Source organism: Drechmeria coniospora, chromosome 02 (assembly GCF_001625195.1).
Source record: "Drechmeria coniospora strain ARSEF 6962 chromosome 02, whole genome shotgun sequence".
Lineage (NCBI taxonomy): Eukaryota > Fungi > Ascomycota > Sordariomycetes > Hypocreales > Ophiocordycipitaceae > Drechmeria > Drechmeria coniospora.
In genome coordinates this window covers 6698038-6712609 of record NC_054390.1, presented here as the reverse complement: position 1 = coordinate 6712609, position 14572 = coordinate 6698038, and the positions used below count along the sequence as shown (strand labels likewise).

The 14572-nt window shown below is 60.3% G+C and overlaps 4 protein-coding genes across 4 annotated transcripts; 2 read left to right on the top strand and 2 right to left on the bottom strand.

Annotated features, from left to right (window-relative positions):
- Window positions 1–394: 394 nt before the first annotated feature.
- DCS_04954 (uncharacterized protein) lies at window positions 395–2942 on the bottom strand (the record flags this gene model as incomplete). Its single annotated transcript, XM_040802260.1, has 2 exons — window positions 395–999; window positions 1061–2942. The coding sequence occupies 2 exons, from the start codon at window positions 2940–2942 to the stop codon at window positions 395–397; spliced, it is 2487 nt and encodes an 828-aa protein (XP_040657293.1).
- A 1731-nt stretch (window positions 2943–4673) lies between these two features.
- Window positions 4674–6721, bottom strand: DCS_04953 (cell wall glycosyl hydrolase Dfg5; the record flags this gene model as incomplete). Its single annotated transcript, XM_040802259.1, has 3 exons — window positions 4674–6304; window positions 6428–6532; window positions 6610–6721. The coding sequence occupies 3 exons, from the start codon at window positions 6719–6721 to the stop codon at window positions 4674–4676; spliced, it is 1848 nt and encodes a 615-aa protein (XP_040657292.1).
- Window positions 6722–10366: 3645 nt separating this feature from the next.
- On the top strand, window positions 10367–10661 carry DCS_04952 (uncharacterized protein; the record flags this gene model as incomplete). The annotated part of the gene is made up of 2 exons (XM_040802258.1): window positions 10367–10399; window positions 10455–10661. 2 exons carry the CDS (start codon window positions 10367–10369, stop codon window positions 10659–10661), a joined length of 240 nt encoding a protein of 79 aa, XP_040657291.1.
- A 1943-nt stretch (window positions 10662–12604) lies between these two features.
- DCS_04951 (synaptobrevin) lies at window positions 12605–14559 on the top strand (the record flags this gene model as incomplete). Its single annotated transcript, XM_040802257.1, has 3 exons — window positions 12605–12715; window positions 12908–13139; window positions 14333–14559. The coding sequence occupies 3 exons, from the start codon at window positions 12605–12607 to the stop codon at window positions 14557–14559; spliced, it is 570 nt and encodes a 189-aa protein (XP_040657290.1).
- Between the last annotated feature and the right edge of the window lie 13 nt (window positions 14560–14572).

The window sequence follows — 14572 nt, the reverse complement described above, 5'->3', positions numbered from 1 at the left end:
TTCGCTGTAAGTACTGTATACATCACATCTCTACTGACGATCCATCGCATGCCTCATCCGACCACACCACCAACACCAGATGCCATACTCGGTATTGATAAATATTTATTTGCTTTGGTGTGCATTCTGCAACACGGTGCAGCGGCGAAACCCGTTATCGAGAGAACAAATGGGGGGCGAAATTAGGCGTTAGCAAGTCATTCTCTACCGTTTCATCTAGGCTTAATACAACGTCTCGACAGTGCTGCCAAAAAACCAGGCCGAAGGCGATGCATGCTCGCCCTCCGGCTACGCCAAACGCCGAAGCCAATCCGGCTCTCTGCGAGCCATTATCCTGCCAGCCACGTAGCAGCTTCGTCGCCGTCGACGCATCCACCCGTCGACGCACCATGGCTCAATCGCCGCCCGCCATCTTGTTCCACGCATGTCCTACCGTGTCCTTCAACCAGACCCAGAGCTTCTTCACCTTTCCCACGGCCGAGCCGACGGCCGAGCCGACGGCGGCGCCTACACCGTCATCCCCCTTCCTGCCTTGACCCTCGTCGGCCTTTTGCGTGCCATTCGACGTCGGTCGCGACGGCACGACGGGGCGGTCCACGTTGACCGGCTTGCCGGGGAGCGACGGTCGATCGTTGACCGCCTGCTCGGGGAGCGTCGGTCGGTCGTCGACAGGCTTCTCGGGGAGCGTCGGTCGATCGTTGACCGGCTTCTCGGGGCGCACCGGTCGCTCCGGGTGACCGGACGGCAAAGCAGCCGTCGTGGTCGTGGCGTTGGATGTCGACGTCGTCTTCGCCGACATGGTGACCTCGGTCACGGACTCAATCGTACTCGTCGTCGTGTCCGCCTCCGTAGCCGCCGCCGGTGGATCGTCGGGCACCTCGATCTCTTCGCCCGGCTTGTGCGTGCCGACGGCCTTGAGGGGCAGCCGGAGCGTTCCGTTGTTGGCCTGGGGCACCATGCCGACCGAGTCGGCCAAAATATTGTAGACGTTGATGTTCTCTGCCGGCATCGGTTCGGTCAGCGGTCAGCTTCTCGGGGGGGAGGGGCAGCCTGGACCCACGGAACGGCTCGATCTCGCTGTTGGCCGGGTGCGGGAACGCGGGTCCGCGGGCGATGAAGATGGCCCTCATCAGCGGGTGCTCGTGGTCGTACCCGTGCAGGCCGCGCGGGTGGTAGACGAGGCCCTTCCTCTTGCCCTCCTCGACGTCGAACTCGCTCTTGGTGACGATGGCCCAGCCGGTCTTGGGGACGATCCACAGCGGCGCGATCCGGCTGTTGCGAGAGAAGTGGTAGCGCTCCGGCATGTCGACGTCGCGGAGGTAGACGTCAAAGTTGGGGTTCGCCGCCGCCTTGGCCTTGAGCCCGTCGTGGAGCGATGGCAGGTCCGCGTCGTCCTTGGGCCGCAGCCCGTAGAGCGGCCAGCCGTCCGTGTGGGCAATCTTGGACGTGTCGACGAGGTCCTCGAGCTGCAGCAGGCGCGAGACGTCGGTCGTGGCCATGCCGTGGTCCGAGACGACGATGACGTTGACGATGCCCGTCAGGTTGCGCTCGTCGAGGCCCTTGAACAGCCGGTCCATCATGGCGTCGACGCGAGCGATGGTCGAGCCAATCTCGGTGCTGTTGGGCCCGTGCTTGTGGCCGTCGCTGTCGACGTCGGGCACGTACGCCGCGATGAGCCGCGGTCGCCTGGCCTTGCCTTTGCTCTCGTCGGCGGCGGACTCGCCTTCGGCCTCCTCGCCCGGCAGGTCGAGGAACTCGAGCACCCTCGACACCTTGTTCTCGAGCTTCTCCTTTCCGTTGTACTTGTCGAGGAGGCTCGGCTCGACGCCCATGATGTGGGCCTCGCTGCCGGGCCACATGTGCACGGCGGTCCGAATGCCCTGCAGCTCGGCCGTGACCCAGAACGGCTCGCCCGCCCACCACTTCGGGTCCATGCTGCGGAGCGGGTCGGTGTAGTAGAACTCGGCCGCGAGGTCGGGGTCCCAGAAGGTGTTGCCCACCACCCCGTGGCTCTCCGGGTAGAGTCCGGTGGCGAGCGTGTAGTGGTTCGGGAAGGTGACGGACGGGAACGACGGCAGCATGTACTTGGGGGACACGCCCTCCCGGACGAAGGCGTTGAGCCGCGGCGTGATGCCGCGGCGGAGGAAGTCGGCCCGGAAGCCGTCGAGGCTGACGATGATGGTCGTCGGCGCGAACAGGGCCGTGCCGTTGCTGACGAGGCCGGCCGCCGACGCCGTCGGCTCCTTTCTGCCCTTGTGCTTCCTCGACATCTTCCAGGCGCCGAGGACGAGGATGGCGAAGCCGATGGCGAGGAGCGAGTGGATGAGGACCCAGCGGCGCCAGCTCCGGCCGGCGTTCCCCCTTGTCTGCGTCGAGAGGCGCAGCTGGCGGCGATCGGCGTCGGCGCCGCCCTCGCTGCTGTCGCCCGTCGAGCTGCCCTCCTTCATGCCGCCCTCCTCGAGCTCGTACATGAGGCCTCCGTCCTCGCCGTCGCGGGCCTCGTCGAAGAGCCGCTCGCGGCGCTCGCGGCGCCTCTGCCGTCGGCTCGCCCGCTTCTCCGCCGTCCTCATGTCCTCGGTCGAGCCGCCGGCGGCCGGTCCCCTCGACGGGCTCGCGCTCGGGCTGCGGCTCGGGCTCCGGCTCGGCATCCGTCCGAAGACGTTGAAGGGGTTCGGCACCGTCAGCACCGGGCTCCGCTTCTCGCGCTCCTGCTGCCGCCGCGACCTCGTCACGAGACGATCCGTCTCCTCCTCCTCCATCAGCACGATGCGGTCGTGAGCCCGCAGCTCGCGGCTGTTCCGGGCCGCCTTCTGCAGCTGGTCGTCATCGCTGTCCGTGTCCTGGGCGCTGCGGCTGTGGAGGGAAGAGGCGTCGTCGTCGTAGGCGATGGGGGAGAGGAGGGAGCCGTTGTCGCCGTCTCTGTCGGCTCTACTGTACGACATTGCCGCGGCCTCGTCGTTTTGTCATCGGGGAGATCTGGACAAGTCTGCGTGGGCGGCGGTGCCTGAAGTATTTAGAGTTGGCACCCGCGTGCTGGCGGTCCCCGTTTCAAGCTTCAGGGTCTGCAGATTAGCCTCGTTTGTGACATGTAGCGTGCCTACCCTGGAGCCCCGCCGGCCTTGGCTTTTCCACCCTGCTTTCACGACACCGGGGTTGACGATGGTTCATGCGTGGGTTCCGGGTCGTGAAGAACAAGCTCTTAGCCAAAAACACTGCAGGGCTGCTGGCATCAACATGTTTTGCCGTCTGTGCTTACCAAGTCGCACCTCACGATTGCGAACGTGTCGAGTTCCCGCAGGCGGCCGACGAATCGACGCCTCGCCACGTGATACACGTATGTTTCAGACTTGAGACTCACGTTTCTGGTCACGTGCAGAGCGACATATTGGTTTCCGCCATCTTGATCTGCTATTTGATTCTACGCCGTTCCGCTTCCGCGACTCCTCAAACTACTTGTATACTGCAGGCGAAATTACATTGTCGTCGACGGTCGCGCCATGGTAGTGGTACTATGCAACAGCCGGTCCATCGTCGTCTTGCCCTCTGGCCGTTTGGCGGTTTCCCCAACCAACATGTACAGTACTGTACAGTGGACAGCGACTCACCAGAGAGGGTGCATTAGGATGCAGCATACAAGTACATAAGTGTGGCGCAAAAGAATGCAATATAAGTACTTGTACTTTTAGTTATAGGTGGGAAAAAAAGACCAGGTCTGAGGACAATATTATATATTACAACTACTACTTATTGTAGGTGAACGGTAGGTGGAAGTACAGTAGGTGTAAGTACAGTACTTAGGTGTAAGTAAGTACGATGGACTCCCGCCATTTGGAGGACATGCTGACCCCGATTACGTAAGTGTAAGAATAAGTACGTAAGTACTCCGTACGGTACATGTTCTCGCCCCGGCTGTGATTTGGGTCCTTGGTTGAAAAAAGTACGTAATGGATGTGGCCCGAGTGCGGACGTCACCGGAGTGGGGTCATGCGCTGATGCCGGAATTGTGGATCTCGACCCGGCGCCTGGCCGGCAGCATCCCGGACACCTGGGTTGCACCGCGTCCTGCGTCCTGCCCGTGCCTGTCCTTGGCTGCCAAGCAGAGACTGCCGCATCATCCGACCTTTTCCCTTGCTACGATGCCGACTCGACGGGGGGGGCACGCGACACGAGCCGGTGCGTCCCCCCGGGCAGCGTCGGGGAGGGGGGGGGGGAGGCTGGTGATTTCTCCCGAGCGAATTGAGGAGCGCCGTCGACGCGGTAATCGCTGCGCAGATGATGGGTTTCGTCGCGCGACAATGCGCAGCTTCAAGGGAAGAATGGCATTCGCTTGAATAGTAGCATTCGTTTGAATAATGGTGTTTGTTTGCACTGTGCGTCGTCAACTAATATACCAACGGTCCGATGCGTCCATCTCTTTTGCCCGACAGTGTTGCTTCCCTCGTCCATCTATTCATGTGCATGGACTTGACCCAAGGCAAAAAAAAAAAAAACCGATGATCCCATCACATGTTACCCAATGCAACGCCATTCCGATCCGATTCTTCCCAATGCCCGCAAGAGTGCCCGGGAGCCGGCGCCGACCGGTCCAACGCCGAAAATATGCATGTGCTATATATACTGGCTTCCTGCGACCCGTTTTGGCCAATCAATCAATCAATCACTCACTCACTCACTCACTCTCTCGTCATCGCCCGCGCCGGCGGCGCCGGCGGCATCTCGGCGAGCGAACCGTTCGACAGCCTCGTCGTGTCCGGCGGAGCCGTCGACAGCGGCCCCATGGACATGGGTCGCTGGCCGGACCTCACCGTGCTGGGCCGGAGCGACGAGTTGTGGGGCCAGCCGATGGGCATGCTGGACACGCGCCGGTGCTGCTGGGGCCCGCTCTCGCCGCGCATCTGCATCTGGCCCATGGTGACGGGCATCTCGCCCATGGCCCGGCTGCTCTCGCTGGACTGGACGCTTCGATCGCTACCCGAGCTGCCGGTCGCGCCCGCCTTCTCCTCGAGGTCCCGGTCCCTTTTCCGGCGGTGAGCGGCGGCGGCGCCTCCGCCGGCGGCAAAGGCGGCCACCGAGGCGCCGGCGGCGCTGTGGAAGGACCTGAACTGCTGCCACGGCGACTGGTCCGACGTCTCGTCAAGAAGGATCCAGGCGATGGCGGCGACCGTGGCGAGGATGACGACGGCCGTGAGGATGGCGGCGCCGGCCGTGTCGGCGGCCGTGATGGGGCGGAGCGTCTCGCTCTTGGGCTGGGTGCGGCCCATGTCGCTGCCGCCGGCGCCGGGGTCGCCCTTGCTCGTGCCGCCCGTCGTCTCCGTCACGGGCGCGGCGCGGTCCTGGACCATGCAGGCGAGCGTCACCTCCATGGCCGCCATCTGCTGGCCGACGCCCGTGTTGTTGTCGAAGTCGCCCGTGTACCAGTTGAGGCCGCAGAGGCGGCCGTTGCTGCCGCCAACGCACTGCTTGGCGGCGGCCACGGCCGAGGCGCGGAGGTAGGGCATGACGAAGTCGTACGTGTGGGGGGCCCACTTGGTGATGCTCGCGAGCCAGCGGCTCAGGTAGGCCTTGAAGGACTGCTGGTCGAGGTTGCAGCGGTCGACCGTCTCGCAGGCCACCTCGGTCATGATGTTCTTGTCGGGCCCCATGAAGAAGACGCGGCTGCCTTCGAGCAGGTTGTCGAGCCTGTCCTTCCACCTGTCGTCGCGGGTGAAGTTGTACATGGCGGCGGCGCCGAGGATGAAGCCGCCGGCGTTGTAGGTGAACTGGTAGGGCACGATGTCGGTGCAGTTGGTGCCGATGTGGGCGCCGTCGTAGACGTACCAGTTCTTGTCGATGAAGTTGACGTTGACCATCCACTCCCACGTCTTCTCGGCCCAGTCGGCGTAGGAGCTGTTGCCCGTGTAGAGGGCGAGGCGGGCACCGAGGGCGAAGAAGCAGGCTTGCGAGATGGAGTTTTTGTAGTCGTAGCCGTTGTTCCACTCGAAGATCTGCCAGCGCAGGCCGCCGTTGCAGTGCTGCATGTCCCAGCGCGCCGCCTGCGTGTTGAAGACGGCCTGGGCGAGGGCGAGCCACTGGGGCTTGTCGGCGGGCGGGTTGGGGAAGTTGTTCTCGGCCGCCGACATGACGGCGAGGGCCCAGAAGCCTTGGTCGTCGTTGCCCTCGGTGAGCGTCTGGTTCTGGGGCATGTAGTCGTTGGTGTCGCCGACCTGCCAGAGGAGGGCCTGGGTGACGAGGGCGTTGTAGCTTTCGTCCTTTGTGTAGTACCAGTAATCGACCAGGGATCCCATCATGGCGCCGGCCTCCCACCCTGAGCGAGTTTCGTGTTAGCATGCAGGCAAGGCCAAAAAAAAAACGGCCAAAAAAAAAGCAAACAAGATAAAAGGAACGAGATGTAACAACGACGACAGCGACAACGGCGGAAAATGCGTACAGTAGTATGGTTTCGGCAAGAGACCCGGCGTCTGACCGGGTTTGTCACCGTCGTAATAGGACACCAGGTCGGCGGCCATCTGCTTCGCGATGCTTATGATGGACTCTACGGCGGGCGGCGGGGCCGGGTCAGCAGGCGTGCGAGCGAGCGGACGGACGGGCAAGCGTGCGAGGGGACCATACCGGTCGAGTCGGGATTGAGATCGTAGGCGCCGGCCCAAGGGCAGACGGCCAACAGCAGCGAGGCCGCGATGAAGCGGCGACCGAGGCCCCGCCGTGGACATGTCCGGACCATGGTGAGTCGAGACGACGTTTTAGTGGCAATGACGCGGATGACCCATGAGAAGCCGGCTGCGAGCGAGGGCGTGGGCGCGCGAGATACGGAGGGTCGGAAGGTCGAAAATCGGCGAGACTTGGTCGGGACGATGCGGATGATGCGATGGATGATGAGGACGGAGGAAAGACGGAAAGAAAAAGAAGGCAGAGCGGTCAAGGCACAGCTGGAAGTGAAGCCGGTCAGGTCAAAGGCTGGCCAGAGGCAGGCAGGCCAAAGACGGTTGGGCGGAAGCGGAGGCGGCTGCCAAGGCAGGAGCGCCCGGACTCGGTACTCCGTGCTCGGTAACGACGACACCGTACGAGAATGGTTCAGCAGCGGTGGTGCAGGCGGTACGTACTGTGCATGTGCAGTGCATGCACAGTGTGTGGATGATCATACGGTGCAGCAGCAGCTACGGGCACCGCAGCCAGCTACAGGCACCGCAGCTACAGCGCGCTGCCAAGTGCCGCGCACCTACAGGGCATGGTTGCGAGCACTGCGAATAACCGTAGTAGGCCAAATGCGACCACTCGATGCCACGAATCTCCGTCGTTCGTCCGCCCCTGGACGTGTGTGGGTGGAGCACAGGTCGACAAGGCGTCGGTTGCGTTGCGAGCCATCGTACTCCCCTCCTCGTCGTGCGTGCCCGACTGGTCCGAAGCAAGGCCCTAGCCTAGACCGACCTGGCTACCCGCCTGCGCTCGTGAGACTCGTCGGGCTCGTGAGAGAGTGAGGTTTGGGAAACGGGGCTTGAGGCTAAGAAGCAACTCTGTTGCCCCTGGGTGGGTGGATGACGGTTGCATGATGGCGGCCAGTCACACGTCACCCACCTGGCCGCTGGCGCACCCGGACGGATGGTCGCTGGGGGCGGGCTTGGCTTTCGGTTTCACACCGTGCCCGGGCAGCTGCCTCTAGCACCCACCTAGTGCGTAGGTACAAGCACAGCGAGTTGTTAGTAGGTGACGGAGTAGGCAATCGTACTAGCTACTAGGTACCTACTAAGTACCTTAGAGTTGTAGGTGCTAGAATTGTAGGTGCTAGCGTTGCAGTTGGGCGTGCCTTGGTTACCTAGTAGGTACCTACCTACTGAGTGCTAGGAAGTAGCTAGGCCAACCGATGCTAGGTTCTTGGTACCTTTTTCGGTACGCAGGGGGGAACCTACGGTACTGCCCAGCAGCACCTACAGCACGGCAGCTATCGCGCGGTACCTCGTACCTACACTCAGGTAGGTACCAGCTACCTGCCCTGCCGCCTGGGTCAGGAGGGTCGTGTGGCTGCTTGCATGTACAGTATGCACACCTACAATGATTACAACGACACCTGCACCGACACCTACAGGTACAGAATAGGTGCATGTATTTGACGTCCTAATACGGAGTACCTGCTCCCAACGTACGAGCATAGTCGCGGGGTGCAGCTCGCCGTGGCCGGCATGGCGCGGTATGGAGAGGCAACCATTACGTACCCGTACGGTGACCGTTTCCGTGCCGTTTGATCTTGTCCTGCCCGCGATTTCCCCTCCTCGTCCCTGGTCACTCCTGCAGCGGCGATGCGAGATGGAGAGATGGGACGACACGCGGCGGCCGGGGGACAACAGCGAGCGCGCCTCCTCGTGCGATGCTGCGTGGCCGCGTACGTGCACAGAGGTGAACGCATGTGTCGGCATACCCGCACTCGCTCAGAGGTTCGTTCGGATACCTGCTCGTGCTGGGCTGGCCGAGGAGGTCGGATTTTTTTAGAACTCGTGCTCGTATCCTCGATCTCGTGGCCGGCCACCAGGGGCCCAGGGATCCAGGGACCCAGCCGCCAGCGCAGTGCCGTACCGATTCGACCCCACAGCGGATACGAACGCAACCAGGCCAGCAGCGACGGCCAGGGTGCCTAAAAACAACCTCGTCGCAGGAGGTGTCTCGCGAGCACTGTCGACTGCTCACGCTAATTGGCTGCTTCCGGACTAGCCGGTTGCTTCTGGGATCTGTGACCGTCAGGCCTCGGCGAAGTAAGTACATGCATGCGATAGGTGCCCAAGTACTCGGAACAGACAGTAATAATGCTTACCTGTTTGGAGCAATTCCAGTGTTCATGTGCCTACTTTCATCGCCCAGAGCTTGAACAGTACATGTAAGTACTCCGTACGTGCACAGGTACTCCGTACAGTACTTACACCAAGTACTTACTGTACAGTCTGTACAGTACTTACCTTCCTAGTACGCACCCTACAGTACTTAAGTACATGTACTCCGTAGTCCCCTTGTAATACTCCGTAACAGTACGAGCCCTGTCCTCGGCGCACCGCCGCCTGGCTGACACAGTCCGGTGGCGCAGGTGGCGGTGGCACTGTGGTATGTAATCGACTGCCATCTCCTCGTACGAGCGTCAACTTGTACGGAACGAGTAATTTCTTCTCTCGCAAAATAGCAGCAGCGAACATACCACCCTCGCCTCTGTTCGTTCGCATCCAGATCTCCCCATCGATTGATGGCAGATCTGCACCGCACGCACGACCCTTGCCGGTGGCTCCAGTGTCGGCCGCCTGCCTCGTGGCCACCGCTCTTGGCTGGAGGGGTTCTGCATCCAAGTTGCATCATGTGCGTCCCATGAGCCGCGGCCATGGCCCGTATCTCATCCTTAGCACTATATTTGGACGGGTACATGTACGAGCCCCAGACAGTGACGCGGAAGCCCGGTAATCTTCCCTACCGTTTTTTCTTCATCGTCCGACGTCACCGCCACCGGCGCGCGCGTCGGGACCTTCCGTTGTCAAGCAATCGCCCCATCGCTCCCAGTGGCCGCTACGCTAGCATTGCGGCAGCCGCTGGTCCCTCTGCTTGAGCAGCGCCTGTACCGTGGCCGTGGCGCTTGCGTTGCAGTGCACGACGCGTCACCAGGGACGGGTGAAGGGTGTCGTTGTTCGTCGGCCAGTCAAGCATGGGTGACGGACCAAGGAGATGTTTGATTCCTTCCGACGGAGTATCAGCCGTCCATGATCATGATGACCATGGCAATGCCGGTGACGATGACGACCCCGTGGGGTCGGGAACCTCCTCTCCTTCATCGGCCGCCCATCCTCCCCGCGAACTGTGCGTCGACTCGTCCGAATCATGTTCCCCATCTAGCATCCGAGTTCGGACGTAACCCAGCATCCGGAACGACCTCTCCGCGTCACCGTGGCGAATTGACGTTCGACACCAACCCCCGCGGAACGGTGAGCGAATATCGCTCAAGTCCATCGGCCTACCGCCATGCCGATTGTCAGGCCTGCAACCCTCCAGGGAAAATCCCATGGCATGGAAGAGTTCGGTGTGCATTGTGGCCAAGTCGAATATCCTGGACGTCGCCAGGTGCGAACTCGTAGTAGATGGATCATGGCCCGATGCCAAGAATAATATCCGTGCACCTCCCTCCACACCTCCGGCTGATGGAGCGGGAGACGAGTGTGCTCAACCTCGTCCGCCCATGCAATGTCGTCAATGCCCGCATGGCGGCGGCGGTGTTGACTCTTGGTGTTCTGATTTCCGTCGGGGCCGAGGAGACATTTCACTGAAGGTGTCAAATTTTTCGATAGCATCGCCTCGCGATGGAGGGCTGCTCTTCGTACGATTCGGACCGGCCTCGGTACATTCCATGGCCCGTTGGATCGTCTCCATCAACGCGACGGTCCGGGATTCGTCCTTAAATGGCCGCTCGATGTGGCGAAAACCATGGCCCGTAGGCAGTGGCCATGGCTTCGGGCGCTGCGGTGCCAAGCCTGGCTACCTTTGCCAACACCACCTTTGCCAACGTCGACGAACCCACCAATGACGGCGGTTCGGTCGACATGGCACAATACCTTGACAGCGACAGGATCAGCCGAGTCGATGGTGGCTTGATAGTCGACAACCCCTTCTCCGTGACAGGGCAGGGATATTCTGGCCATTGAACATGGGCTCCTTTGGTAGGATATCGCCGTAACTTTGCGTGCTTGACGTCGTGCCATCCTGTTGGCGGAGGACCTTGGAAGAAAACGGTCGTCAGCAGGCGGCCGTGCGCCGTGACGAACCCGCAGGATGGGCCATCCATTTCGAGCCATGAGGGTGTCGTCGGCAGCCGGTGCACGGCTGTGTCGGTGGCCGATGTTGAGGAAATGTCAACCTTTGGTGTGGCCGCCTGGCGCTGTGGTCAGGTGCACCTGGGCACATGCACTTGCACTGCAAGCACTGCGTCGTACGTGCTCAGTACGTGTATGTCCTGTCAGCTTGCATGTGCGCGCTGCAACGAGAACGGAGTTCTATGTACTCCGTACAGAGTACTTAAGTACAGTACTTACTCTGTACTAGGTTGGGTACTAGGCAATCCGACATGGTAGGTGATGATACAGCATGGTACTGAAGCATTACTGGGTACCTGGTACCTAGCTACTGTACGTACTTACGGAGTACCAGTGAAGTATATCTGTACTACTCCGTAGGTACCTTGTAAATGCTTACTGTACTCCGTAATTACCGTGTATTATTATAACCTCGCCCCTTGCTGCCGAGCCAACGAGCGCACCGACAGGCTACAGTAAGTACTCACCCCGTACAAAAATGACGATTCAATTTTGGTTGCGCCGCCACTGCAAAGTGAATCGACACTATTCCCAGCCCACTATACTGTACCTCCACAAGTCTGCTGCCATGTTGCCTGCCATTCTAAAGAGTCGCCCCGACCGTGTCCGATTGTTCAAGCATAATGGATGGAATATTGCATACCACTACGTACCAAGGTAGATAAACACTCATTCTATGAAGCCAGAGCGCACTACTGTAAAATGCTGCGGCACATGGAGCAATTGCCATTCTTCACGTAGCGTGAGCGAACGTACCCACGAATCGTCGACGGAAATGGACCAGCAACTGGTGTTGACGATGCATAATATTTCGTCACTGCCCATCGCCCCTCCATCGGTTGCTGCGACGAACTGACTCGCTGGCTGGTTGAAACCTTTGTGGAACATGGCCACGGCCCACCGCAGTTGTTGGCGAGGTGACTGGCCGTGACAGCACTCATCCTCACGCAGCTGCGAGTTCGTCGTGTGCCATCAACCAAGCCTGACTGCTGCCCGGACTTTGTCGTTTACACTATTTGTACAAACCTTCTGAAGTACGTCTACCGATTTTTGGTCATGACTTTTTTCAACCATTGCTCTGTTCGACCTGTTCCAAATCAAATGTCCGTCCAAGTCATGTGAAGATCCCAGCCACAAACTTCCAGCCACAAGGTGGATCCTGCGTCTATGGAGAGAGTCACGTGACTTTTCTGTGAGGCTAATCTTCGGCACGCCCTGACCGACCGCTCGTACCGCTCGTCGTCGTGCTCGCCCTTTTGGCCTCGTCCAAGATAATTGAGCGCATCTGACGGGATGACGGGGAATAAAAGGCATTTGTGCAGGCGTATGAAAAAAATATCTCTCCAAGGGATGTGTGAGAGTCGAGGACTGGGTGCATTATGGAGTTGGAACACATCAAACGCGGCCAGTGATTTCTCCTGGCGCTCTCACCCTGGAGCCGTGTCCTCGGAAGTTTCAGTTCCGTGACCTCCGGGGGGCTTTCGTCAGCATGGTCCAGTGCTTCGCCTCGCCAACCACCAGAAGGGGGTTGGCGCTGGCCGCCCGCCTCCTCCGGCAATTAGTAGCCTCTCCGCCCTCATCAACCCAACCGTCTCGCACTCGCACTCTCAATCATACCCGAACCCGCTCTCACCTTTGCATCAACACCGCCGCAGACAACCACACCCACGCATCGCACGCATCGCACGCATCGCACGCATCGATTTCGTACCCGCAAGTGCACGCATCCTCCTGCAACGAAACCTCCCTTTCCAAAAATCCCGATCGTCGCCACGATGCCCGAGCAAGGCGAGGCCCCCTATGACCCCTACATCCCCAGCGGCCAGGCCGCATCGCAACAACAACAGGGTGCCGGCGGCAATGCCCGGACGCAAGCCCTCCAGGCGGTAGGTCACCTCCCCCGTTGTCGGTGATGCCTGCCCTCGTCGAGCCACGCAAGCGCTTTGCGTGGCCGCCGTGGACGATGGGACTTGCTCTCGAGGACGGCACGCACGAGCGACGGACCGGCTTCCTGACGCATGTTCCCATCGGCCGGCCAGCCCTCGCGACGGAGAGATGTCGGACGCTGACGATCCCAGCAAATCGACGACACCGTCGGTGTGATGCGCGACAACATCAACAAGGTCTCCCAACGTGGCGAGCGTCTCGATGCCCTCCAGGACAAGACGGACAACTTGGCCGTCTCCGCCCAAGGTTTCCGTCGAGGCGCCAACCGGGTCCGCAAGCAGATGTGGTGGAAGGACGTGAAGATGCGCATGTGCATCATCATAGGCATCATCGTCCTGCTTCTCATCATCATCATTCCCAGTGGTACGTTTCCCTCGCTGCCCCCCCCCCCCCCCCCCCCCATTTCCGCGCAGGCTCCTGCTGACCGCTCCGCACCGCACCAGTCGTCGCCACCCGTTGATGCTCCTTTCGCTTTGGTTATTATCGCATGGGGACTCGGGCGCGACTCGAGTCTAATACGAGTGCGGGACACGGCAGCCCGGGTAGTTGGACGATGACAACACCGCTTGGCTAGGACTGAACGAGTTTGCTTTCCATGGACTGGTATTATTGGCAGAAGGTCCTGGCCACTCGGGGACGTGCCAAACCGCAGGTGGCGGCCGGGCTTGCTGTATGATTGAAGACTAGGCGTTTCCGCATAATTGATATGAATTGTTTTCACCATATCTCTGTCCATCCTTTTGCTTCTCCCGTTTGACGAACCGTCACTACTAGCGCGATGCTCCTCGATCAACCTCGCACTGGAGATGCCCAGGTGAGTACGCATTCTAGGTGTACATGTAGACCTGTCATGTGCATCATTTGTCTCCGTCCGTCATGCTCCGTCGAGGGCCAGGTCGTCGTGGGTGGTGGCATGGCAGAATTATCCTCACGCTTCCCCTACGAACTTTTACGGGAGCGCCGTCAGCGGTCACACCAATTCACCCTTTCGCTCGGCGGCCATGAAGGAGTTGCACATACCAGTACGTGGACGAACAACGAGCCAACTACCTAGTAGTTGTACCATGTATGCTCACGTACAAGTACAATGTGCTGCCGCCGACGACTTTTGTTTGGTACGAAGAATTCCCACATCAACTTTCTCTACGGGTGAGATGAAAAACGACTCATCGCAAGGCTCCTACTGATGGGGATGCGGCCGTCGTTTGTATCGCGTCTTGATCCATGCTGAGGTAGGAAGCAATGAATGAACTGACAATCTCGCGACTCTCAAGAACTGATGTGCTTGTCCTTTCCTCCAACGGATGCCCGATTGATGACAACGGGCTTACTGGCAGCAACCGATCGTCGCAGCGCTGGCATTGCCACGTCAAGGGAAGCCAGTCGCTTCGGCGCTGACAAGGCGAGGCTGGGTTGGGGGGGGAGGGGGGGGGGAGTGACGGCTCGTCGACATGACGACCGTCAGATCAGGGTCACGTGATGACGCTGTACCTGGCCTCCAAGGGAGGCTAGGCTGGCCACCTTTGGATAGCTCTACTTCGTACTCTGTACGATAGCTCGAATTGCTCTTATTATTACGCGACTCCCTCCTTTCACCACCTTCACCACCTTCACCACCTTCACCATCTTCACCATCTTCACCATCTTCACCACCTTCACCACCTTCACCACTTTCACCGCACGCATCGAAAAGCTGCTCCGCTCCGCTCCGCGATACCACCGCTCATTTCCGATCCCCGTCTTCGCCACGACGCGCACGGCCATCGACGGGAAGCCCCTCTGACCGAACCAACGGC